Here is a 27,821-nt window from a genome sequence, read left to right as displayed (position 1 = left end):
CCATCAGCATTTGAGTTTCCACCCTCTCTCTTCATCCGGCACAGGGTGTCATAAAATCAAGATAATCTGTGTGGGCAATGGGGAGAAGGGGCTATTTGGGGGCAAATATGTCAATGGCGGAGGCCAGTGTAGAGTGATAATGATTGACCAGGTCCTTGATTCCTCACCCCGGGGGTGAGGTGCTGTTATCCTTTAGCAGGCTTTGGAATTCGTTGGAGTACGAGTTAGCTATGCGGGTAAGGCCCTGAATTTTCTGTTTTTGTTTCAAATTTCCTGGAAATTTATCAATGTTTATTACAAAAAATCAGGGCTGCCCGGGGGGGCAAGTGGGGCAATTTGCCCCAGGCCTGCACGAGAATATAGTATTCTATAGTATTGCAACTTTTTTTATAGAAGGGGCCCCTGAAATTGCTTTGCCCCAGGCCCCCTGAATCCTCTGGGTGGCCCTGCAAAAAATGGGTGAAAATCAGTGCAAAAAATGAATTTGCAGTTTTCTCTGTAAATATCTCTCTCCTCTTCTCTCCTGTTTTTGTGTTTTTAACATCCAAAACAGCCCTTATGTTTTGAAACATAGTCGAATACAATTTTTCATTTTTGACTAATTTTGGCATGAAAAGTAGTTCACTAACTTATTTGCTTTGAATGCTATAAACATCCATGCTATCTGTAGAACAGGTAATATGTATGTGATGGGTGTGGGATTGACAGCAGTATATACATCAGCACTCAAGTCATTCTAGTACTTCTGATCCATCCCCTCCACTCTGGAAAAGGAGATGGTGGATCAGAAACCAGGGCCACCCAGGTTATCGAGCCACCACCTCACCTTCCAGAGAGGACAGCTGGGAAGTTCTGGCCCTTCCAATATTTGGGGGGAATTGCTTTTGTAAAACCCAGAATTTTTTGGTAAAAACTGAAACCAAAAGGCCAGAGATGACCTATGAAAGTCCTAGGGAGACAAGTGAGGTGATGAGTTTTGAGGGGGTTGTATCTGAGGCCTTGTTAGTATCAATACAGAAATCTCTCAGGACAAGTAGTCTGGGGTATTTCACCACCACTGCCAACCACATGCCAGTGAGCTCCTTCATGAACCCTTTTCTGCAGTGGTTGTAAATAAGCATAAAATCTATACACACACACACACTCTCTGCTCTGGTTTTGACTGTCAGATGAATGAATTCAAATGAAGTTGTCTTATCTGAGGCTCCTCGCTTGCATTTGACATTTGCAAAGAAAATGAATGTAGTACCAACTGGCTTTTTGTCCTTTCTAGGTCAGGGGTGTACCAAGTATCCTGGGAGAATGCGGTTGGCTAGTACAGGACTTGCTCTGTCATCCAGCCAGGACTTGGTGAAGCAGGCTATATCAGGTGCCTCATCACTGATGAGGTAATGTATTGTTTGTCAGCCCTGGTCTATACGACAAGTTTAGGTCGAATTTAGCAGCCTCAGATCGATTTAACCCTGCACCCATCCACACAACGAAGCCATTTTTGTCGACTTAAAGGGCTCTTAAAATCGATTTTTGTACTCATCCCTGACGAGGGGATTAGCGCTGAAATCGACCCTGCTGGGTTGAATTTGAGGTAGTGTGGATGCAATTCGATGGTATTGGCCTCCGGGAGCTATCCCAAAGTGTTCCATTGTAACTGCTCTGGACAGCACTCTCAACTCAGATGCACTGGCCAGGTAGACAGGAAAAGCCCCTCAAACTTTTGAATTTCATTTCCTGTTTGGCCAGCGTAGCGAGCTGATCAGCACAGGTGACCATGCAGAGCTCATCAGCACAGGTGACCATGGAGTCCCAGAATCGCAAAAGAGCTCCAGCATGGACCGAATGGGAGGTACTGCATCTGATCGCTGTATGGTGAGACGAATCCGTCCTATCCGAACTCCGTTCCAAAAGACAAAATGCCGGAATATTAGAAAAAATCTCCAAGGGCATGAAGGACAGAGGTTATAACAGGGACCCGCAGCAGTGCCGCATGAAGCCTACCAAAGAACCAGAGAGGCAAACGGCCGCTCCGGGTCAGAGCCCCAGACATGCCATTTCTCTGATGAGCTGCATGCCATTCTTGGGGGTGTCCCTACAACTACCCCACCCCTGTGCTTCCCTCCTTCCCCACCCCTTCTGGGCTTCCTTGGCAGTTATCCCCCCATTTGTGTGACAAATTAATAAAGAATGCATAAATTTGAAACAACAATGACTTTATTGCCTCTGCAAGTGGAGATCAAAGTGGGGAGGGAAGGGCGGTTGGCTTACAGGGAAGCAGAGTGAACCAAGGGGGTGGGTTTTCATCAAGGAGAAACAAACAGAACTTTCACACCGTAGCCTGGCCAGTCATGAAACTGGTTTTCAAAGCACCTCTGATGCACAGCATGCCCTGCTGTGCTCTTCTAACCGACCTGGTGTCTGGCTGCACATAATCAGCGGCCCAGCAATTTGCCTCAACCTCCCACCCCGCCATAAACATCTCCCCAATTACTCTCACAGATATTGTGGAGCACACAGCAAGCAGTAATAACGATGGGAATATTGGTTTCGCTGAGGTCTAACCGAGTCAGTAAACTGAGCCAGCGAGCTTTTAAATGTCCAAAGGTATATTATACCACGATTATGCACTTGCTCAGCCTATAGTTGAACTGCTCCTTACTACTGTCCAGGCTTCATGAGCCATGGGAGAAAGGGGTAGGCTGGGGTAGGTGCGACCGTGCGGTGCTGCCTACTGGGAGAGCAGCCTGAGGCATAAGCCTCCAGCTGGCATGATATTCCAGGCAGGACTTAATCTCCATTAGACAAAGCTTAAAGAAGAGAATGACCTGGAGTCATTCCCATTTTTGTCCAGGTGCCCCCAACCAACTTCACTGAGGCTGGCCAGGAGCACCCATGTCTGACCAGGTGCCACCGACTAACCTAACTGAGGTCGCCCTGGAGCACCCACGGGACGATGATGGTTAGCAGTCGTATTGTACCGTCTGCCATCTGCAAGGCAAGGCAAGGGGATGCTGCTGTGTAGCACTGCAGTACCGCGTCTGCCAGCACCACTCAGGAGACATAAGGTGACAGTGAGCTGAGCGGGCTCCATGCTTGCCGTGCTATGTTGGCTGCATGGGTAACCCAGGAAAAAAGGCGAGAAACGATTTTTTGCCATTGCTTTTACAGAGGGAGGGAAGGACAGAGGCCTGACGACAAGTACCCAGAACCACCCGCAACAATGTTTTTGCCCCATCAGGCATTGGGAGCTCAACCCAGAATTCCAATGGTCAGCGTAGACTGTGGGAACGGTGGGATAGCTACCACAGTGCAACACTTCGAAAGTCGACACTAGCCTTGGTACTGTGGACGCACATGCGCTCAGTGGGGACACACAATCGACTGTATCAAATCGATTTCTAAAAGATTGACTTCTATTAAATCGACCTAATTTCGTACTGTAGACATACCCTAGTGGCAGGTCTTGCATTGATTAACATCAGCTTCAATTTGTGATGCCTTGTGCTGTCTGTTTCTGTCCTGTGGACTATGTAGTGGACCTGTGCAGCATACAGGTGTGTTATGTCTCGAATCTAGCTTCTTATTTTTGCTTTTCTGTTTTCTTGGACAGGTCCTCCCAATTTGAACTGTGATAGGTAATGAAGTAAATGTTGCCATGGGATGTTCCAAGTGAAGGAACAGTTTTCTGGTTCACCAGTTGCCATAGGAAAGACAGCTCTGTTGGATATATTTTGGAGCTGTAACTTGGCTGAGTCCTGGGAAGGGATAGAGCTGGAGCAGTGTGTTCCTGGAGCAGTGGTGGGTATGCTAGAAGCATGGAGGCATAACAGGAATGGAAATTGTAATAAATGACAATAATAGGGCTGAGCCCCGTAAGAGGAAGTATCAATGGCATCAGATATCTATTTCCTTGAAATAAACTGTCTGTGTTGTAATGACACCCCTGTTGCTCTTGCCTGCTTTGGGAGGGAGATGTAGAGGATGAGAAATAACACTTACCTTTTAGTCCTGTCTGAGTAAGAGCTGAAAAGTGGCCTCCTGGCCAGCATGTGGAGAAGTGTCTAGAGGAGCTGGGATGGGGCTCTTTCCTTTTAAAAGAACAAAGCCCTTAGGCTGCCTTATTCCTGGTGATGGTTCCTGAGCTGAGGGAGGGATTGGGAGAGGAGTCACAGCCTCACTTTAATCTTTTGAAAATTAAAGGAAATTTTCTGAAAGTAGTAAGTGACTGAAGGTACTCTCCTGCTGTTTCTGCTGGTGCTGGTGTGTGAGGGGCCAGCTAGAGATGGACCTCGCTGCTGCCATGGTAGTGGATCCCCATTGGGAAGATGGAGAAGATTGACAAAAAAGTGAGTAAGGCACCCTGCAAAGACGTACAAGGTTAAAGTTATGCACACAGATAAGTAGTCCTGTTGTGAGACTATTCGTGCTAAAAAAAAAGCACATGCCTCAGTCTTTGCAGGACTGGATCGAATATCTGAAATTCTTTCAGCCTCTTCACCAAGGAAAAGAAAATACTGGAAAAAGTCTTGAGACTTAGTAGTAATGCTATATCTATAAACTATTACATTTGCAAAATTTGTAGCACATTTCTTCTTTATTTTTGTAATGTTTCTCAAGAAAAGATTCAGAGTTTCAAAGACCAGTTCTGACAGAAAAAACACCACCTGATGCAAGAAACAAGCATAACATTAGGCTTTATTAAAACTAGTTAAGTGAAATATTACTTTATAGAGGAATTGGTAAATGAGTAGAATTCACTTCTGGCTAAGATGGTGGAATGAAGTAATACTGAGTTAAACCAGAATCTGAATGACTACATATAAATTAAAGAGGTATTAAGAAGTTTTGTGCCTGAGAGTAGCAGTTCATGCTTTCCTGAGTATCCGAAGGGGGTCTGTTTTTTTTTTTTTGCACAGTTTCTCCTAGTTGTCCAAAACAATTACCGAGTTTTTTCTTTTTGTGATTGTTTGGTATTTTGGAGCAATTATGCTTTTGCTTTCCTCTGGCCAAAGCAAGTTAAGTTTTTTAATTTAATCTGCCTGATCTAGGTAGGAAGGTCACTGAACTATTCCAGATATGATTGGCCTATGGACCTACACTATTAGATCACTATGTTGTAACCCTCATTTTGAAATGCTAATACATTTTTTCAGGATCAGAATAGCAGTTAAAGCAATGTGAACCATTGTAGGCAAGTTCAATTTTAACTTAAATTGAGCCACTTTATTTTTAAGGAACATGTTTGTATTAAGCTCTAAATACAATGACTTACCCGTTCCTGGTACTGTTTTTCAAAGTAAGCCATGTCATCTTCTTCAGAACTCCTTAAATTAGAAATGTGCTTTGCTGCACTAGAACCACCTGAAAAATACCCCAAAACAAATGTCTATTTAAAATACTTGTTTTATTGATGTCAAATCAATTTGGAAAAAGATTTTCAAATAAATTTCAGTCTGCACAAGGGAGAAGTGCCCTATTTTACTTAAAAGCAATATCTCCAGTCAAGTAAGCAGCACTGTTAACTAGGTCTGGAATGAAAAGACTGGTAGTTTCTCTGAGAGGCCTCAGAGGAGCTACATTGTGACTACCATCTTACTAGCCACGGCACATAATTGGGCAGAAGTGAACTCACAGCTATGTCCATATAGGGAGAAACCAGTTGCACAATATTACACTGAGTAAATACATATAAAGTGTGTGTTCAGACAATGATCTCTTACTGGGAAACAAAAACGGAGAGATGGTACTCCAGTGACCAGGGGATTCCATTATTAAGGAAGGAAACAGGTGCAGGGGGAGGGCATCAAAATCAAGAAAATCTAGTTTCATATTAAACTAATGGGAGAGAGATTTTCTAAAACAACAATGAAAAAACCTTTCTGTTTTGAACATCTTTATTACAGAAAAGTTTGTATATTAATTACATACATCCCTCTTAGAGGAAATAATCTTAAATACTCGCTTTAGTTTGAACTCTAATGTACACTTTTAAGCTTTCCTTAACTCATCAAAAAGTCAACATTATACAGTGCCTTTATACTGAGTGAATATAATAATACACCACAATTTAAAAAAAATAAAAAAATGGTTAGTTCATTTCATTACCACCTGTTAATTGTGAGCTGGCTTGTACAGAACTGGAGGGGCCTTGGAATGCTTTTAGAAATGGATGATCCATGCCACTACTAGGTAACTCTAGAAATTCAGCAGAGGGTGCCCCTAATAGAAAACATATTGGAAAAAAATTAGCTTCACAAGAAGCGTTAGGAGTCATACATGATGGAAACCAAATATACCTATCACTTAAAATAAATAATGCTGATATGTAGTAAACCACATGAAAAAATTACACATTGTGTATTATCCAGAATACTAGAAGAAAATAGGTGTGGTAAAAGAACCAAAGTATGGCTTGAAAAGAAATGAAATGGCTGAGCTCTTCTCTTCCTGTTGCTGTGACTGTACTATACAGTAACTACATTGCAGAAAGATCGTGGAGACCAGACCCAGAATTTAAAATATAATTAAATACCAACAGTATTTCAAAATAAAGACTCCTACATTCAAAACTATATTACAGGGGAATAGAGAGAATCAGAAGTTCTCTAAGAACCAGTGGTGTAAGACAACAACCCAGTTCTACATTTTGTCCAATTTTATATACTGAGTATTAATTGTAGACTTGTAACAAATCAGCTTGAAATCCCACTATAAATTGTGCCTTACACTGGAAAAAAAATCATTTATCTGTACTTGTCAGGCTGAAAACTTAAAATGAATAATGTTAAGAGAAAATAGGAAGATACCCCAACATGTAACTGTTAATGGGGAATCATCAATGAATGGGAGTGTTTCTAATGGGGATCTGTTCTTGGCCCAATGTCATTCAACATCTTTACAAGTGACCTGGAAAAAATACATAAAATCATGGCTAGTAAAGTTTGTAGATGACACAAAAATTGGTGGAATGATAAACAGTGATAAGTCAGTTATGAAGAGTGATCTGAATAATTTGGTAAACTGGGTTCATTCAAATAACATGCATTTCAGTATGGCCAAATGCAAAATCGGACATCTAAAGAACAAAGAATTTGATCACACATGCAGGATGGGGGACTGTATCTTGGAAAGAAATGCTTCTGACAAGGACTTGTACTTATGTGTTAGATAACCAAGTGGCACATGAGATCCCAATATAACTCTGTGGCTAAGAGGGCCAACTCAGTTCTTGAATATATAAGCAGCGGAATATCAAGTAGAAGTTTTCAATGTCTTCACTGAATGTCAATGTCATTCAACCAGAATGTACTCTTCTGGATACAGAAATTAATGAATGAATTTCATAGAATCACAGAACTGGAAAGGACCTCAAAGTCATCTAGTCCAGTCCCTGGCACTCAAGACAAGACTAAGTATTATCTAGACCAGGGGTCCCCAACCCCCGGGCCGCGGACCGGTACCAGTCCGCGGCCTGTTAGGAACCGGGCCGCAAACTGACCCCTAGCACATCAAGCGGCGTGTCTCCGGCGGGGCCCCTGAACCCCGCCCCCTCAGAGCCGTGTGGTGAGGGGGCGGGGCTGCGAGCTCCGGGCTGAGCTCAGCTGCCTCCGCTCGGCGTGGAGCTCCCAGCCCCGCCCCCTCACCATGCGGCTCTGAGCGGGACGGAGCTCAGGCCCCGCCGGAGGCACGCTGCAGCTGTCGGGCGAGGCGCTGAGGCTCCGGGTGAGGAGGGAGCCGGGGGTAAGAGGCAGGGGCCGGGGGGTTGGGCTACGGGGCAGGGAGTCCTGGGGACAGTCAGGGCACAGGGAGGGGGCAGAGGTGGGGGGGGCAGTCAGGGGCAGGGAATGGGGTTGGATTGTGGGTGTTCCGGGGGTCTGTCAGCACTCGGGGATAGGGGTTGGGGCAGTCAGGGGACAGGGAGCAGGGGTGGGGTCCCAGGGTGGTGGGGGTCTCTGGGGGATGGTGAGGGGACAAGGAGCAGGATGGGTCAGGGATTCTGAGGGGGGCGGGCAGTCGGGGGCAGGAAGTGGGTGGGGGTCAGATAGGGGGCAGGGCTCCCACTAATTCTGCATTATAGTCAGTTGTATAATTATTTCATTATATATTACAATAATAATAGAAATAAAAGTACAAAAATAAATGTAATGCGCTTGAATCGTCCCAAAACCATCCCACAGGTCCGCGGAAATTTTTTTTTCTACGAAACCGGTCCCTGGTGCCAAAAAGGTTGGGGACCGCTGATCTAGACCATCCAAGACAGGTGTTTGTCCAACCTGCCTCCAAAATCCCCAATGATGGAGATTCCACAACCTCCCTAGGCAATTTATTCCAGTGCTTAACCACTCTGACAGTTAGGTAGTTTTTCCTAATGTCCAACCTAAACCACCCTTGCTGCAATTTAAGCCCATTGCTTCTTGTCCTATCCTCAGAGGTTAAGAAGAACAATTTTTCTCCCTCCTCCTTGTAACAACCTTTTATGTACCTGAAAACTGTTATCATGTCCCCTCTCAGTCTTCTCTTCTCCAGACTAAATAAACCCATTTTTTTCAATCTTCCCTCATAGGTCATGTTTTCTAGACCTTTAATCATTTTTGTTGCTCTTCTCTGGACCTTCTCCAATTTGTCCACATTTTTCCTGAAATGTGGCACCCAGCACTGGACACAATACTCCAGTTGAGGTCTAATCAGTGCAGAGTAGAGCAGAAGAATTACTTCTCATGTCTTGCTTACAATACTCCTGCTAATACATCCAAGAATGTTTGCCTTTTTGCAACAGCATTACATTGTTGACTCATATTTAGCTTGTGATCCACTATGACCCCCCAGATCCGTTTCCGCAGTACTCCTGCCTAGGCAGTCATGTCCCATTTGGTATGTGTGCAACTGATTGTTCCTTCCTAAGTGGAGTACTTTGCATTTGTCCTTCTTGAATTTCATCCTATTTACTTCAGACCACTTCTTCAGTTTGTCCAGATCATTTTGAATTTTAATCCTATCCTCCAAAGCACTTGCAACCCCTCCCAGCTTGGTATAGTCCGCAAACTTTGTAAGTGTACTCTGTATGCCATTATCTAAATAATTGATGAAGATATTGAACAGAACCAGACCCAGAACCGATCCCTGCGGGACCCCACTCGTTATGCCCTTACAGCATGACTGTGACCCACTGAAAACTACTCTGGGAAAGATTTTCCAACCAGTTCCACACCCACCTTATAGTAGCTCCATCTAGGTTGTATTTCCCTAGTTTGTTTATGAGAAGGTCATGTGAGACAGTATCAAAAGCTTCACTAAAGTCAAGATAGACCACATCTACCGCTTCACCCCTCCAGCCACAAGGCTTGTTACCCTGTCAAAGAAGCCTATCAGGTTGGTTTGACATGATTTGTTCTTGACAAATCCATGGTGACTGTTATATTGCTTAATTATTTGCTCCATTATATTTCCAGGTACAGAAGTTAAGCTGACTGATCTGTAATTCCCTAGGTTGTCCTTATTTCTCTTTTTATAGATGGGTACTATATTTGCCCTTTTCCAGCCTTCTGGAATATCTCCTGTCTTCCAAGACTTCTCAAAGATAATTGCTAATGGCTCAGATATCTCCTCAATCAACTCCTTGAGTATTCTAGGATGCATTTCATCAGGCCCTGGTGATTTGAAGACATTTAACTTGTATAAGTAATTTTTTGACTTGTTCTTTCCCTATTTTAGACTCTGATCCTACCTCATTTTCACTGGCATTCACTGTTAGCCATCCAATCGCCACCAATCTTCTTGGTGAAAACCGAAACAAAGAAGTCATTAAGCATCTCTGCAATTTCCACATTTTCTGTTATTGTCTTTCCCCCCTCATTGAGTAATGGGCCTACTCTGTCCTTGGTCTTCCTCTTGCTTCTAATGTATTTGTAGAATGTTTTCTTGTTTCCTTTTATGTCCCTACCTAGTTTGATCTCGTTTTGTGCCTTGGCTTTTCTAATTTTGTCCCTACATACTTGTGTTGTTTATATTCATCCTTTGTAATTTGACCGACTTTCCACTTTCTGTAAGTCTCTTTTTTGAGTTTTAGATCATTGAAGATCTCCTGGTTAAGCCAGGGTGGTCTATTGCCATACTTCCTATCTTTCCTATGCAGTTGGATAGTTTGCTCTTGTGCCCTTAACAATGTCTCTTTGAAAAACTGCCAAAAGTCTTACACTTGCTTCCCATGGGATTTTACCTACCAACTCCGAGTTTGCTAAAGTCTGCCTTCTTGAAATCCATTGTCTTTATTGTGCCGTTCTCTCTCCTACCATTCCTTAGAATCATGAACTCTATCATTTCATGATCACTTTCACCCAAGTTGCAGTCCACTTTCAAATTCTCAACAAGTTCCTCCCTATTTGTCAAAATCAAATATAGAACAGCCTCCCCTGTAGTAGCCTTCTCCACCCTCTGAAATAAAAAATTGTCTCCAGTACACTCCAAGAACTTGTTGAATAATCTATGCCCTGCTGTTGTCTTCCCAACAGATGTCTGGATATAGAATCATAAATTATTAAGGTTGGAAGAGACCTCAGGAGATCATCTAGTCCAACCCCCTGCTCAAAGGAGGACAAATCCCCAAATCTCTCCCCTCAAGGATTGATCTCATGACCCTGGGCTTAGCAGGCCAATGCTCAAACCACTGAGCTATCCCTCCCCTCCCATCCCATCCCATCACCACCAACTCCTGTGCTTTGGATGATTTTGCTAGTTAATTTAAAAAAGCCTCATCCACCTCTTCTTCCTGGTTTGGTGGTCTGCAGTAGACCCCTACCATGACATCACCCTTGTTTTTACCCCTTTTATCCTTACCCAGAGACTTTCAGCAAGTCTGTTTCTTATTTCTATCTCAACCTCAGTCCAAGTGTATACATTTTTAATATATAAGGCAACACCTCCTCCCTTTTTCCCTGCCATCCTTCCTGAGCAAGCTGTATCCTTCTATATCAATATTCCAGTCCTGCATATTATCCCACCAAGTCTCTGTGATGCCAACTATGTCATAGCCTCTAATTTCTATAGCTTCTTTTCTACAAGAAGTCAGAGAAGATTATCATGATGATCTCTTCTGGCCTTTAAATCTATGAAAAAAAAATCAGTGATTTGGAGTCCCCATCCTATGGGAAGGTCTAACTTGCCCTGAAATTTAATATTCAACAGATTTTCAAATATGAAAATTAAATAGACAAAGGATCAAAATGTTATCTCAAGTCTCCTGCACTTACCTACTCCACTGTCATCAAGTCTCATATAGCCTTCGGCCAGTGAACTAAAGCCAGTTAATCCTCCCATTGCAGCATAGGGAACATCCTGCCCCACAGGTTTTCCCTGGGCTAAGCGCTCTTGTTTGGTTTCCACAACCGTTTCATGCGCATATGTTGGCTGACCACACCCACAGGTAAAGCAGCTGTGAAATCCTGAACATTTGGAACCTAAATTAAAAATAAAAAGTATTCAGAGTGAGATGATAATTGAGTCTGTTCATTCATTATCACACATAGTAGAGAATTTCCCTAAATTGTTGCTTTCCCAAGCACTGCTGATTTCCTTCCATGTGTAAGTACCCAACCACACTTCCCATTTGGAAGCTCTACAAGAGAAAGGATGAACGTGTGGTTAAATCACGGGAATCAGGAGATCTGAGTTCTATTCCTGGAATCAGTCCCAGGCAAATCAAAGGATTGATTGTGCACTGTGCTCCCACAATTTATCAAACAATTTCAACAAGTTGGAGGCAGCTTCAGCTAAGGCAGGGGTGGGCAAACTATAGCCCGCAGGCTGCATCCAGACTGCGTCCAGGCTGTGTCCAGACTAATTCGGCCCTTGATCTCCCACCGGGGAGTAGGGTCGGGGGCTTTCCCTGCTTGTGCTGTGGCTCCACACCGCTCCCGGAAGCGGCGGCTTGTCCTCCCCTCCAGCCCCCACATGTTGGAGCAGCCAGGCGCCTCTGCATGCTACCTCTGCCCCAAGCACTGGCTCTGCAGCTCTCATTGGCTCAATCGGGCACCTGCGGACAGGGCAGCATGCAGAGCTGCCTGGCCAGCACTGTGCCTCCATGTAGGGGCCAGAGGGGGAACATGCTGCTGCTTCTGGGAGCTGCGGGGGCAGCACCTGCAGATGGGGCAGTTTGCAGAGCCGCTTGGCTGCGCCTCCACATAGAAGCTGGTCTCAGAGGGAGGACATGCTGCTGCTTCCGAGAGCTGCTTGAAGTAAGCGCTGCCCAGAGTCTGCACCCCTGACCTCCCCCCATGCCCCAACCCTCACCCCCCAACCCTCACCCCCCAGTCCGGAGCCCCCTCCTGCACCCTAAAGCCCCTCATCCCCAGCCCCACCCTGGAACCTGCACCCCCAGCCCACAGCCTGTACTCCTCCCACACTCCAACCCCTGCCTCAGCCCAGAGCCCCCTCCCATACACCAAACCCCTCTGCTCCACCCACAGCCCCCTCATCTCTGGCCCTACCCCGGAGCCCTCACCCCCTCCTGCATCCCAACCCCCTCCCCCAGCCCAGAGCCCCCTCCTGCACCCAGAACTACTCATTTCTGGCCCCACCCCAGAGCCTGCACCCACAGCCAGAGCCCAGAGCCCTTACCCCCTCCTGCACCCCAATCATGATTTAAAGACTTCCAGTTACAGAGAATCCACCATTTATTCTAGTTTAAACCTGCAAGTGACCTGTACCCCATGCTGCAGAAGAAAGTGAAAACCCTCTAGGGTCTCTCCCAATCTGACCTGGGGGGAAATTTTTTCCCAACCCCCAAATTGGCTATCAGTTGGACCCTGAGCATGTCAGCAAGAACCACCAGCCAGAAACCCGAGGAAAAAATTCTCTGTAGTAACTCAGAGCGCCCCCATCTAGTGTCCCAACTCTAGCCATTGGGAATATTTGTACTAGCAGTCACTGATGGGCCATATGCCATTTTAGGCAGTCTCATTATACCGTCCCCTCCATAAGCTTAGACCAGTTAGGCTTTTTGCCCCACTGCTGCCCCTGGAAGGCTGTCCAAGACCTTGTCTCCTCTAATGGTTAGAAACCTTCATCTAATTTCAAACCTAGACCTATTTATGGCCAGTTTATATCCGTTTGTTCTTGTTTCAACATTGGTGTTCAATTTAAATAACTCCATTCCCTCTCCGACAGAGCAATCATATCTCCCTTCAGGCTTCATTTGGTTAGGCTAAACAGGCCAAACCCCTTGAGTCTCCTCTCATAAGGTAGGTTTTCCATTCCTCTGATCATCGTAGTAATCCTTCTCTGCACCTGTTCCAGTTTGAATTAATCTTTCTTAAACATGGGAGATCAGTGTTGTATATTATTCTGTTAGATATTATTCCCCATTCTGCAAGCAAAACTGGTTTATGAGATCCTTCCTGTATAAATTATTTCACATACTTCATGCAATTACAATCTAGAAATCTGGCTAAAAATATTAATCAATATATCATTTGGAGAGATCTAAAAGACAAAAAATCAGTACATAGTTTGCATCTGAAGAAGCGGGTTTTTTACCCACAAAAGCTTATGCCCAAATAAATCTGTTAGTCTTTAAGGTGCCACCAGACTCCTCGTTGTTTTTGTGGATACAGACTAACACGGCTACCCCTCTGATACTTGAGTACGTAGTTTAACTGCTGATGTTAATAATTCCTGTTTTAGGGCCAAATCCTAGTACCACTAAAGTCAATAGCAAAACTTCCACTGAATTCAGTGATACCAGGATTTAACCATTAGTATGTTAAATCAGTGTTACCAATAATCTTGCATGGGCATGAAGTGCTATTTCCTGCTAAGTTTAGAAAATATACCTGTATTTAAAGTGTATGCTTCTTAAATTAGCAGTAAAGAATACTGCATGTGTATTTATAGGAAACTAACTTACAGGAGTTACAGGAAAATCCAGGTGCTGCACTGTGCTGATCAGCAAAGTGCTTGCATCTACAACGAATGGGCTGAGTGCCATTTAGAGGGACATAGTGATAGGATTTGCACTGGCAACGGCTCACTCGACAGGGTACACAAATAGGGCGATCTTTTGGAATCTCTTCATAATCTGTTTTGTGTTGTTTATACCTAAAAACAGAAAAAAAGAAATTAGTACATATGCATATTGGCTATAACAATACCATTATAGTTCAAAGAGACAAGGTTGGTGACGTACCAACACAGCTGCAACAATACTGCAAACAATTATAGCTCAAAGTCATTCAGCGTTTACCATTAAAAATTTATTTAAAGAATTTATAATTTAGATTTCAAGTTTAATGCAGAGATACATTTAGTTCTTCTACAAACAAAAAAAGTGCTCATTCTCACAAAAGATAATTTTCAGTGGTGTGTGGGGTTTCAAGTGCTTTAAGTTATACCCTAGTGAAAAAATATGGCAGACCTTTACATTTGATTTTTGGCGCCATTTCAAGTATATATATTCAAAACAGTATGTGGCGATCGAATCACATGGTTATAGATCCACACAATAAGTGTAAATATATCAGTAGCTTCAAAGCTCTAAACTCTTGAATTTACCTCTGACCACTTCAGTCTCTGATAGACTCACGGTTCCAAGCATAAACTGCGTTTATAAACTTTTGGGATGGGGGAAGCCTATACAGGAGAGGTGGGCTCCACCTAAACCAAAGTGGAACCAGACTGCTGGCACTAAACATTAAAAAGATTGTAGAGCAGTTTTTAAACTAGGAGATGGGGGAAAGCTGACTGCTGCACAGGAGCATGTGGATCGGACACAGACTTCTCCTAGGGGAGAGTCTAATGATAGAGAATCTCCAGGTTATAGTCAGGAGCAGAGGATGGAAGAGGATAATGTAATGGCCAGGTCAGATGATAAACTGAAAAAAGAATCTGACACATCAGAAAAGAGCAGACAAATAAACAGTGACAAGTTTTTAAAGTGTTTGTACACAAATGCTAGAAGTCTAAATAATAAGATGGGTGAACTAGAGTGCCTTGTGATAAAGGAGAATATTGATATAATAGGCATCACAGAAACCTGGTGGACTGAGAGCAACCAATGGGACACAATCATTCCTGGGTACAAAATATATCAGAAGAACAGAACAGGTCATGCGGCAGGGGAGTGGCACTATATGTGAAAGAAAATGTAGAATCAAATGAAGTAAAAATCTTAAGTGAATCCACATATTCTATAGAATCTCTATGGATAGAAATTTCATGCTCTAATAAGAATATAACATTAGGAATCTATTATCGACCACCTGACTAGGACAGTAACTCCACCAGAGAGGTCCTTTGGGGCCATCTGCCTGTCCCAAGTCAGGGTAAAGGAGGAGGGTTGGGCGTGGGGCTAGCAACTCCACCCTGTAAAAATCAGCTTGCTACAGAAACGCCAACAATAGAGTTAACAGAGACTTTTAGCCTGGAAAAAGAAGGGTCTTCAACTCGAAGATGCATGACGCTGGGTGATGAAAGCCGTGAGGAAGCCACTAAGCCGATCACCCTTCTTACAACCAGGAGGATTACCATCGGCACATGGAATGTGAGGACCATGTACGAGTCAGGAAAGACGGCGCAGGTTGCAGCAGAGATGAGGAGCAACAACCTGACCCTACTAGGCATTAGCGAGACAAGATGGACGCAAGCTGGACAGAGACGACTGTTGACAGGAGAGCTGTTGCTGTATTCAGGACATGAAGAGAGCGACGCACCCCACACACAGGGAGTAGGCTTCATGATGTCCAAACAGGCACAGAGAGCACTGATTGGTTGGGAGGCACATGGTCCCAGGATCATCACAGCATCCTTCAGAACTAAAATGAAGAGGATTAAGATGAATGTTGTTCAGTGCTACGCTCCAACCAATGACAGTGAAGAGGAGGACAAAGACTACTTTTACAACAGACTCCTGAAAATATTAGAGACTCTCCCAGACAAAGACATTACCATCCTTATGGGAGACTTTAATGCCAAAATTGGACCTGATAACACAGGATACGAACAAGTCATGGGGACCCACGCTCTGGGAGAGATGAGTGAGAATGGAGAGAGATTTGTGGATCTGTGTGCACTTAACAACCTGGTCATAGGAGGCAGCATCTTTCCTCACAAGCGGATCCACAAGAGTACCTGGGTACGCCAGCAGGCATGACAGAAAACCAGATCGACCATGTCTGCATTAGCAAGAAGTTCAGAAGATCCTTGCAGGACGTTAGAGTTAGAAGAGGAGCAGACGTGGCGTCCGACCATCACTTAGTGGTGGCCAGATTGAAGCTGAAGCTGAAGAAGAACTGGATAGACGCCAGACAGAAGAGCGAAGTACAACGTCAACCTTCTGAAGGACCATAAGACCAAGGAAGATTTTGGATTGACGCTGAAGAATAAGTTTTTAGTACTACAGGATCGGTCTGAGGAAGAGGAAGACAGTGTACTCAACAGATGGCAGAAAGTGAGAGACACGCTTAGGTCAGCATGCCAGGAAGTGCTTGGAATTAAGAAACACCAGCAGAAAGAGTGGATCACAGCAGAGTCCTTGACAAAGATAGAAGACAGAAAGAAGAAGAAGGCAGCAGTCAACAACAGCAGGACTAGAGCAGCAAAGGCCAAAGCTCAAAAGAGTATGCTGAAGCCCACAGAGCAGTGAAGAGGAATATTAGGAAGGACAAGAGAGATTATGTGGATGGACTGGCAGCAGAAGCAGAGCAGGCAGCATACAGCGGTAACATGAAACAGCTGTACGATACTACCAAGCGACTGTCTGGAAAGTTCAGCAAGCCAGAACGTCCCGTTAAAGACAAGCAGGGAAAGTCTATAACAGGAATAGAACTACAGATGAACAGATGGGCGGAGCACTTTGAGGAACTCCTGAACAGACCAGCACCACCAAATCCACCAGACATCGACCCAGCCAATGAGGACCTCCCAATCAATTGCGATAAACCAACCAGAGCCGAGATCAGAAAAGCCATCACCATGATGAAGAACAGGAAGGCGGCTGGACCTGACGATATCCCAGCAGAGGCCCTGAAAGCAGACCTGGATGCTTCAGTGGAAATGCTGTACCCCCTCTTTGAGAAGATATGGGAAGAAGAAGTGATTCCGGCTGACTGGAAAGAGGGATATCTCCTCAAAATCCCCAAGAAAGGAGACCTCAGCAACTGTGCCAACTATAGAGGAATCACACTCCTGTCGGTGCCAGGGAAGGTCTTCAACCGAGTCCTCTTAGAGAGAATGAAGGATGCCGTCGATCCACAGCTACGAGATGAACAGGCAGGTTTCCGGCAGAACAGATCATGCACGGACCAGATAGCAACGCTCCGCATCATAGTCGAGCAGTCTATGGAGTGGAACTCCTCGTTGTACATCAACTTTGTTGACTATGAGAAAGCGTTCGATAGCGTGGATCGAGAGACCCTCTGGAAGCTCCTTCGGCACTATGGCATCCCAGCAAAGGTGGTCAACCTGATCAAGAATTCATACGACGGCATATACTGTAGAGTGATCCACGGAGGGCAGCTCACAAACAGCTTCCAGGTGCGAACCGGAGTCAGACAAGGATGCTTGTTGTCACCACTTCTCTTTCTTCTCACATCGATTGGATTATGAAGACATCCACTTACAAGCGTAGGAATGGAATCCAATGGTCATTGTGGACCCAGCTTGATGACCTGGACTTTGCCGACGACCTTGCACTCCTTTCGCACAGTAAACAGCAGATGCAAGAGAAGACCAACGTAGTGGCAGCCACGTCATCACAGGTTGGCCTCAACATCCACAAGGATAAGACCAAGATCCTTAGGATCAATTCCATCAGCAACGACCCAGTCACACTGAATGGAAGCCCCCTGGAAGAAGTGCAGTCCTTCACCTACCTAGGTAGCATCATCGACCAGCAGGGTGGCACAGACGCAGACATCAAAGTAAGGATTGGTAAGGCAAGAGCAGCCTTCTTACAGCTCAAGAACATCTGGAGCTCCAGAGAGCTGTCTTTGGCAATAAAGATTCGACTGTTCAACTCCAACGTGAAATCAGTCTTACTGTATGGAGCTGAAACCTGGAGGACAACCAAAACAACCACCAGGAAGATCCAGACCTTCATTAATAGCTGCCTCAGAAGGATTCTCCAGATCCGCTGGCCAGACACCATCAGTAACATCCACCTCTTGGAGAGAACCCATCAACTCCCAGCAGAGGAAGAAATTAGAAGGAGAAGGAGGGGCTGGATAGGACATACACTACGCAAGCAGCCAACCAACATCACCAGACAGGCACTGCAGTGGAACCCCCAAGGCAAGCGGAAAAGAGGCCGCCCAAGAAATACCTGGCGACGCGACCTTCAGGTTGATAGCAAAAAAATGGGCTATACCTGGAACCAGCTAGAGCGAATGGCCCAGGATAGAAGACTATGGAGATCTGTGGTTGGCGGCCCATACCCCGGTTGGGGTGACGGGCATGAATGAATGAATGACTAGGACAGTGATAGTGATGATGAAATGCTAAGGGAAATTAGAGAGGCTACCAAAATTAAGAACTCAATAATAGTGGAGGATTTCAATTATCCCCATATTGACTGGGAACATTTCACTTCAGGACGAAATGCAGAGATAAAATTTATCGATACTTTAAATGACTGCTTCATGGAGCAGCTGGTACGGGAACCCACAAGGGGATAGACAACTCTAGATTTAATCCTGAGTGGAGTGCAGGAGCTGGTCCAAGAGGTAACTATAACAGGACCGCCTGAAAATAGTGACCATAATACAATAGCATTCAACATCCCTGTGGTGGGAAGAACATCTCAACAGTCCAACACTGTGGCATTTCATTTCAAAAGGGGGAACTATGCAAAAATGAGGGGATTAGTTAAACACAAGTTAAAAGGTACAGCGACTAAAATGAAATCCCTGCAAGCTGCATGGGCGCTTTTTAAAGACACCATAATAGAGGCGCAACTTCAATGTATACCCCAAATTAAGAAACACAGCAAAAGAACTAAAAAAGAGCCACTGTGGCTTAACAAACATGTAAAAGAAGCAGTGAGAGATAAAAAGACTTCCTTTAAAAAGTGGAAGTCAAATCCTAGTGAGGCAAATAGAAAGGAGCATAAACACTGCCAACTTAAGTGCAAGAGTGTAATAAGAAAAGCCAAAGAGGAGTTTGAAGAACGGCTAGCCAAAAACTCCAAAGGTAATAACAAAATGTTTTTAAGTACATCAGAAGCAAGAAGGCTGCTAAACAACCAGTGGGGCCCCTTGATGATCGAGATACAAAAGGAGCGCTTAAAGACGATAAACTTATTGCGGAGAAACTAAATGGATTCTTTGCCTCAGTCTTCACGGCTGAGGATGTTAGGGAAATTCCCAAACCTGAGCCGGCTTTTGTAGGTGACAAATCTGAGGAACTGTCACAGATTGAAATGTCACTAGAGGAGGTTTTGGAATTAATTGATAAACTCAACATTAACAAGTCACCGGGACCAGATGGCACTCACACAAGAGTTCTGAAAGAACTCAAATGTGAAGTTGCAGAACTATTAACTAAGGTTTGTAACCTGTCCTTTAAATCGGCTTCTGTACCCAATGACTGGAAGTTAGCTAATGTAACGCCAATATTTAAAAAGGGCTCTAGAGGTGATCCCGGCAATTACAGACCGGTAAGTCTAACGTCGGTACCAGGCAAATTAGTCAAAACAATAGTTAAGAATAAAATTGCAAGACACATAGAAAAACATAAACTGTTGAGCAATAGTCAACATGGTTTCTGTAAAGGGAAATCGTGTCTTACTAATCTATTAGAGTTCTTTGAGGGGTCAACAAACATGTGGACAGGGGGATCCAGTCGACATAGTGTACTTAGATTTCCAGAAAGCCTTTGACAAGGTCCCTCACCAAAGGCTCTTACATAAATTAAGCTGTCATGGGATAAAAGGGAAGGGCCTTTCATGGATTGAGAACTGGTTAAAGGACAGGGAACAAAGGGTAGGAATTAATGGTAAATTATCAGAATGGAGAGGGGTAACTATTGGTGTTCCCCAAGGGTCAGTCCTCGGACCAATCCTATTCAACTTATTCATAAATGATCTGGAGAAAGGGGTAAACAGTGAGGTGGCAAAGTTTGCAGATGATACTAAACTGCTCAAGATAGTTAAGACCAAAGTAGACTGTGAAGAACTTCAAAAAGATCTCACAAAACTAAGTGATTGGGCAACAAAATGGCAAATGAAATTTAATGTGGATAAATGTAAAGCAATGCACATTGGAAAAAATAACCCCAACTATACATACAATATGATTGGGGCTAATTTAGCTACAATGAGTCAGGAAAAAGATCTTGGAGTCATCATGGATAGTTCTCTGAAGATGTCCACGCAGTGCGCAGAGGCGGTCAAAAAAGCAAACAGGATGTTAGGAATCATTAAAAAGGGGATAGAGAATAAGACTGAGAATATATTATTGCCCTTATATAAATCCATGGTATGCCCACATCTCGAATACTGCGTACAGATGTGGTCTCCTCATCTCAAAAAAGATATACTGGCACTAGAAAAGGTTCAGAAAAAGGCAACTAAAATCATTAGGGGTTTGGAGAGGGTCCCATATGAGGAAAAATTAAAGAGGCTAGGACTCTTCAGCTTGGAAAAGAGGAGACTTATGGGGGGATATGATAGAGGTATATAAAATCATGAGTGATGTGGAGAAAGTGGATAAGGAAAAGTTATTTACTTATTCCCATAATACAAGAACTAGGGGTCACCAAATGAAATTAACAATTAATAGCAGGTTTAAAACAAATAAAAGGAAGTTCTTCTTCATGCAGCACACAGTCAACCTGTGGAACTCCTTACCTGAGGAGGTTCTGAAGGCTAGAACTATAACAGCATTTAAAAGAGAACTGGATAAATTCATGGTGGTTAAGTCCATAAATGGCTATTGGCCAGGACGGGTAAGGAATGGTGTCCCTAGCCTCTGTTTGTCAGAGGATGGAGATGGATGGCAGGAGAGAGATCACTTGATCACTGCCTGTTAGGTTCACTCCCTCTGGGGCACCTGGCATTGGCCACTGTCGGTAGACAGGATATTGGGCTAGACGGACCTTTGGTCTGACCCGGTACGGCCGTTCTTATGTTCTTATGCATTTATGGAACACTATGGAATGATTTCTTTCATCTCAAAAATGCTTCCTTAAATTACATCAATCTTTATATCTCTAGATTCTCAAGCTCATTACTGGTATGACAGTGCTTTTTATAAGCATTTTACATTTTCTAAGTAAAAAGAAAGTTCATTAGCAAGAAAAAAAAAACTCACCTATGGGTACAAAAACACTGTGTCTCCGGGCCCACAAGTTTACAGTCCATCCCAGTTGGTGATCTCCAGCTCACATACAATCTGTTCTGTAATCGTATTGGTAAAATTTTTCTTTTGTATTCTTCATATTGCTCTGGGGTAAAGAGTTTCCCTCCGTCGTCATCACCTACAATTCTGCAACATGTAATTGTGTTTCATAATATTTTAATTACATTTAACTTTCAGTAAAATCGAGGGGGCAAAGGTAGGTTGCAATTCTGAAAATATATAATGATGCACCAGTAAACAACACTGAACATTATTATATCTTCCATAATAGTACCCTAGAGAGGGCCTTTGTAAGGAACTGTACTCAAGTTTTTAAACAAATGCTTATAAACTGGTTTTAATGCTATGAAAAGTATCTCGAAGGATGGAGTCAAGAGGCGACCTACCAAGTTCCTTTTTACATTGAAGAAAATGGACTGCAAGTCAGGAATGCTGGGGTCTTCCTAGCTCTGACTCAGACTTCCTGCATGACCTCTAACAAGTCACGTCATCTCTCTACAGCAGAGGTCCCCAAACTGTGGGGCACAACCCCCTGAGGGGGCATAAAGGAATGTTCAGTGGGGTGCGGTGGTGCCCAGGCTAGCCCCCACAGGGGGTGGAGAGGAAGCACCACACACCCCCAACTCTGTTCTGGCCCTGCCCCCAGCCATATCCCCAGCTTCTGGCCTTGGCCTTGGCCTCAGCCTCACTGCAGCCCTGCACCCATCGTAGCCCAGCTGCGGTTCCACCCCCGCCCCCACCTTAGCCCCTCGCTGCGACTTTGTTCCTAGCCCCGGTCCTGGCTCACTCCCAACCCCAGAACCACTCTAAGTCTTGCTCCCCTACCCCTATTCACGTCCCCACCTGCCCCAGGAGACGTGACTCCACTCCTGTCCCTGGCTTGGGGTGGGGCGGGGGGAGGTGCAGACAGGGGTAAGGTGGGCATGACCCTGAAAAGTTCAGAGGCCACTGCTATATGGCTATGTCTTCACTCCAGAGTTATCTATACTTGAGTTAACTCTTCTGACGTTAACCCAGCTTGAATGAGAGCTGCCACACCATGAAATAACACTCCAGTTGTATCGAATAGTGTATTAGCAGCACAAAATTATGTAAGCCAGTAGGTTTCAACCTTTCCAAACTACTGTACCCCTTTCAGAAGTCTTGATTTGCCTTGCATACCCCAAGTTTGACCTCACTTAAAAACTATTTGCTTACAAAATCAAACATAAAAATACACGTGTCACAGCACACTGACTGAAAAATTGCTTATTTTCTCATTTTGTCTATCTTCAGTTTTAGTTTGTACTGACTTTGGTGCTTTTTATGCAGCCTGTTGTAAAACTAGGCAAAGATCAAGATGTGTTGATGTACCCCGTGGAAAAACTCTGCATACCCCCAGGGGTACACATAACCCGGTTGAGAAACACTGCTATAAGCAGCTGATGAGCTGTGCTAACCAGAGCACTAACCATCCCAACAGGCCAGCCAGCTTGAATTAACTATGCTCAAGTTACAGATCTGTGTATGTGTACAGGACTCAAGGGGCAACACTCAAGTTATAATTCTAGTTAACTCTGCAGTGAGGACAAGCCCTAGAAGGCCTTTGGTTTCCTCATTTGTGTAACAGGAATAATACTTACCTGCTACACAAAGTAACATTGAGTTGTTAAACTTAATTCATTCATGTTTATAAAATGCTATAATAATTTATAGTATTATTATGATAAGTTGCATGACTTTCTAAAATAGATATAACATGGGCCTGTTTTTCAGTAAGCTACAGTGTGGATATACATATGCAAATTCACAATATATCAGTAACGTACAATATCACAGTAATATGTGCTAATATATTTCATCCACACCTGATATCACAATTTATTGAAAGTTACCCTCTTTTTTAAAGCATTTTGAACATATATGGATAAAAAGTATGATTACCTGCATCTTTCATATTTTACTGAATGTTTTCTTAAGCTAAAAATAGTGTGCAAGCTATTGCATCATGTATGCTCAGTAAAACAGGAGCTAAATTACTTTTGGGGTTTTTTTAAAAGTTATTATTTTAACAAGATGCACCTATAGATTCTTATAAATGGGGACATTTTTATAATTGTCAAAATAAAATGTGTCAACTTGTATTTCCTGAAAAAAATAGTAGAACTGGCTTATTGTCCTCCTGAACTATTTCACAAAAGCTTACTCTTGGGCAGATGGCAGGCATACAAGCATGCCTGGGCAGGGGAAACAGAAACATAATTTCAACTATCATATTTCAACTGAGATGTAATATCTAAAAGATCAGAGGGCTGTGGCTGGGGCAAGAAGCCTGGGCTGATTGGAGGAAAGTAGGCTCAGCTGTGGCCATGCTCCAGTCAGGCCCAGCTGGCCTCTATAAGAGGCTGTGAGCCAAAAGCCCACTCAGTCTCCCTCTGCTGGTAGAGAGAGAAGGGCCTGGCTGCAGGGACCCATGCAAGATACCTAGCTTGGGCTGGGGAAGGGCCAGGGGAGCTGGGAGCTCTGGCCTGGAAAGCCCCAGGCTGCAGGCCTGACTATAGGCTGAACAGGTGCAGGGTTGCAATGGGGTAGCCCATGGGTAGGCAGAAGCAGCAGGTCCAAACTCCTTTGCCAGTGATGAGTGGGTTATACTGCAGTCTGCCGCAGTGAATGGGGGCTAGATGGAGACTGGGCAGTAGCCAAGACTGAGGTGAAGTGGGGCTAGTGGGGGGGGGGGGGTTTCCCCTAGGATGGGGAGACCTAGAACTGTGGGGGTACTGTCTGGGGGGCAGCACCCAGTTAAAGGGGCACTGGGGTCCTTGGAGGGACATGGGGGGGCCAGCAGTGGTGGTGAAACACTAGCCCGAAGAAGGCGCTCTGGAGTCTGGATGCTAATTCCTGAGGACAACCAGCAGGAGGTGCTGCTGGGTGAATCTGTGCCCAGTTACAACATGTCAACAGAAAAGATACTTGCATGTCAAAATAATAATTGGAGCTATACCAATCTCCTACAACTGGAAAGGACCTTGAAAGGTCATCAAGTCCAGCCCCCTGCCTTCACTAGCAGGACCAATTTTTGCCCCAGATCCCTAAGTGGCCCCATCAAGGATTGAACTCACAACCCTGGGTTTGGCAAAGAGACAAATATTAATAGAGCCATAACATCAGAGACAAAGGCATTGCATAGAGTAGTTGGAAGATTTCCCTCCCCCAGCCTTTTGAAAAAGAAACATTTTTTTTAAGTTCTAAAGTGTTCTGACTTAGCCACAGAACTCATGAAAACATTCTGGAGTCCTAGTGACTCTAAACTTTGCTGAGCTCTCGTACCCAGAATTTCAGTGAATGATAACTTAAAAATCAGAGTAACATATTGCACAGTAGAAAAAGAAGTCTAACAGCAAAAGGTAGATAAATCAGGATTATAACCTCAGGTGGAGTATGAAATAACATTTTTATTTACAAAGCACTCCTCCCCTCTGCTAAGAAAGAAGCTTTGTTGCTCTGGTGTTTCCATGGAGGAAAAAAGCGTTCTTTCCCTGTGTCTCAAAAAAACAAAACAAAGATTCCCGGTTTCTAATTATCTTTGGGAGGGGACGGATTTACATGAGAAAAAAAATCTTTTCAGATCAAATATATTGGTATAATTTTGCATTGTGGCATCAGGTTCCCAGGGGTCTAACAGCAGAGGCTGACTTGGCTGAGAAATTACCCCGTGTCCAACACTTTTAATTTAGAGGATTCCCCTAGCTGCATTCGTCAAAGCAGCCCCGCCAGGGATTCACGTTCATTCTCTCGTAAAACGGCATTTCAGCTTTAATAAAGCGCTCCCCGAGGAGAGTGACTCCTGCTGCTTCAACCAGCACCCCCCGCCCCCATCTCCAGAACAAGGGGTAGGGGGGAGAGAGACTGACCCCCCTCAGCCATCTCCCCGCCCAGCCCAGCCTCTACGGGAGCAGGAGAAAGAGCCTGCGAACTACACAGCAGCGATCTGCGCCCCCATCCCTAGGACCGGGCGAGTGGCGGTGACCCACGCCTCAGCCACACCAGGAAGGGCCTTCACACTATCCGCAGCCCCTGCGCTCAGTGCGGTCTCGTCCCCCGCAGTGCAGGCGGCCCCTCACCTCCGGTACTCAACGTACTCGTCCACCGCCGCCGTGCCCCCCGCCTGCACCCGCAGCCGCTCCATCCGCGCCGGTCTCCCAGGCCCGGGGGCCGCCTCGCAGCGCCGGCTTCCGGCTCGGAAGCGCCTCCCTCCCAGCCGAGGGGGCAGGCGGCCCAGGCGGGAGACGAGCGGTTACCCCCGCCCTTCGCGCTCCCGGGCCGTTGCTAGGCTGGCGCCGGTTCAACGGGTCTCCAGCGGGGACTGGCCAACTGCGCCCGCCCAGAGCTTCCCGCCCAGCTGCGGCGGGTACCTCAGTACAGCCCCCACCCCCGGGGGGGCAGTTCAACCCCCGCTGGTCTTTCTGCGGGGGGAGAGGGATCTGGGTAGGAGGGCTGGTGATATAGCCACAGGAGTGTAGCTTTGACAGCGAAAGGTTTCTAGTGTAGACAAGGGCGGCTCCAGCGCTCCAAGCCCGTGCCTGGGGCGGCAAGCCGCGGGGGGGTGGCCTGCTGGTCGCTGTGAGGGTGGCAGTCAGGCTGCCTTTGGCATCATGCCTGTGGGAGGTCTGCCAGTCTTGCCGTTTCGGTGGCACGTACGCTGAAGGCACGGGACCTTGGGACTTCGCGCAGGCATGCCGCCAAATCTGCATTACCAGCGGACCTCCTGCAGGCGTGCTGCCGAAAGCCTGCTGTGCTTGGGGCAGGAAAATACGTAGAGCTGCCCCTGAGCGTAGACCAGGCTTTCATTGTAAACAAGGCTTTATGCCAGTATAAGGCCTGGTCCACACTAGGGGCTTAGCTACATTAGAGTTTTATCAACAAAAATCAACTTTCGTGGACAAAACGGTGGAGGTGTACACACTGAAACGCTCCTCCCGCCCATGCCAACATAATAAAACCACCTCAGTGAGAGGAGTAGAGCTTTTTGCAGCAAAGCTATATCGACAAAGTGTCAGTATAGACACTGCACTTGGTTATGTCACTATAAATGGTCTCTAGGAGGTATCCCACAATGCCCATCCTAACCCTTCTGAACTCCACTGCCCTGCACCCAGGTACACAAGCTTCTGCCCCTCCCTCCTTTAAAGGCCCAGGAATTTTTTAAATTCCACTTTGTTTGCACAGTGTGGACAGCTCACATCGCATCTTCCCAGCTGAACACTCAGCAAATGCTCTCGTGCTTGGAGCACACCTGAACTGTTGGATCTGCTCGCTCTGTGGGGAGAGGAGGCTATGCAGTCCCAGCTCCACCCCAGTACGAACTTCAATACTTATGGGCAGTTTTCTCATGGCATGTTGGATAAGGGCTACAAATGGGACATGCATCAGTGCCGTGCAAAGATAAAGGAGTATAGGTAGACGTACCAGAAGGCAAGGGAGTCAAACTGTTGCTCTGGTGCTGTGCTGAAGACCTGCTGCTTTTCTATAAAGAGCTGGATGCCATCCTCGGCAGCAATCCCACCTCCATCACGAAGAGCCCTGTGGATGCTTCAGGAGGGGAGGGGAGAGAGCAGACTCAACCCGAGGACAAAGTGGTGGACAAGGAGGTTGAGTTGGAGGACAAGATGGGACAGGCAACAGGGTCATCTAGTACCATGGCAAGCCAGGACCTTTTCTCGACCAAGGAGGGTTCAAGCCAGCCCCAGCACTCTGTCTCTAATGTGTATGATGCAGAGAGGGGGTAAGTGATCATTTTTAATTGATCTTGCTAGTTTATATGAAAGAGAGCTGTCCTTTGCTTTGTTATATTCTAGGAGTAGGTTAAGGGATAGAAATGAACAAGATTAGCTGTGTTTGCATGTGCTTCACATTCCCCTGTGCAGCTATGCAGTTGGGTGGAACAGTGTGTTAATACACACAGAGATTTCATGGGACTCCTCCAGAGATATCTCTAGAAAACTTTCCTGAAGGTATTTGCCAATTCTCTGCCAAAGGTTCCTTGGCAGAGCTACTTTGTTTCTTCTCCATTGCAGGAAACTTTCCCATGCCAATCGGCAATCACTTGTGCAGGGACCAAAGCAGCACATAAGCAAGCAGCATAGGGACCGAGTCTGAAGCCACATGCATGCAGGAGATGCACCCTTGCAACCTTGCTTACCCTCAGGAGTGAGATATTGGCTTCAATGACCCCTGCTTGTGGCAAATGGTGACAGAATTTACAATTTTGTCCCTAGTTTAGGGTGATCAGATGTCCCGATTTTATAGGCATAGTCCCGATTTTGAGGTCTTTTTCTTATATAGGCTCCTATTACCCCCCCACCCGTCCCGATTTTTCACATTTGCTGTCTGGTCACCCTACCCTAATTGCTTGCAGTGATCCCCTTAAAAAAATTACCTAGACCCTTTGTCCCATCTTGAGCCCATCCCTGTGCCAAACTCACCGTGTTTAGGCCATTTGCCAAG

The 27,821-nt window shown here is 45.3% G+C and overlaps 2 protein-coding genes across 2 annotated transcripts in view; one reads left to right on the top strand and one right to left on the bottom strand.

Moving 5' to 3' along the window:
* Nucleotides 1–25,684, bottom strand: part of FAM221A (family with sequence similarity 221 member A) — a 33,798-nt gene extending 8,114 nt beyond the window's left edge. The window contains exons 1-6 of the mRNA XM_039521215.1: nt 25,439–25,684; nt 21,291–21,464; nt 13,895–14,085; nt 11,241–11,447; nt 6,103–6,213; nt 5,267–5,355 (exon numbers count right to left, since the gene is read on the bottom strand). Of these exons, the coding sequence (XP_039377149.1) occupies nt 5,267–5,355; nt 6,103–6,213; nt 11,241–11,447; nt 13,895–14,085; nt 21,291–21,464; nt 25,439–25,503 (837 nt within the window). The 5' untranslated portion in view covers nt 25,504–25,684. The remainder of the gene's footprint in view (nt 1–5,266; nt 5,356–6,102; nt 6,214–11,240; nt 11,448–13,894; nt 14,086–21,290; nt 21,465–25,438) is intronic.
* LOC120396398 (craniofacial development protein 2-like) lies at nt 15,818–16,135 on the top strand. Its single transcript, XM_039521216.1, has one exon. It carries the CDS (start codon nt 15,818–15,820, stop codon nt 16,133–16,135), a length of 318 nt encoding a protein of 105 aa, XP_039377150.1.
* Nucleotides 25,685–27,821: the final 2,137 nt, after the last annotated feature.

Source organism: Mauremys reevesii, linkage group 2 (assembly GCF_016161935.1).
Source record: "Mauremys reevesii isolate NIE-2019 linkage group 2, ASM1616193v1, whole genome shotgun sequence".
Taxonomy (NCBI): Eukaryota; Metazoa; Chordata; order Testudines; family Geoemydidae; genus Mauremys; species Mauremys reevesii.
This window is presented reverse-complemented; position numbering and strand designations above follow the sequence as displayed.

What these genes read in the sequence shown, in the direction of transcription:
- LOC120396398 (XM_039521216.1), top strand. Translation starts at nt 15,818, where the DNA reads ATGAATGTTGTTCAGTGCTACGCTCCAACCAATGACAGTGAAGAGGAG.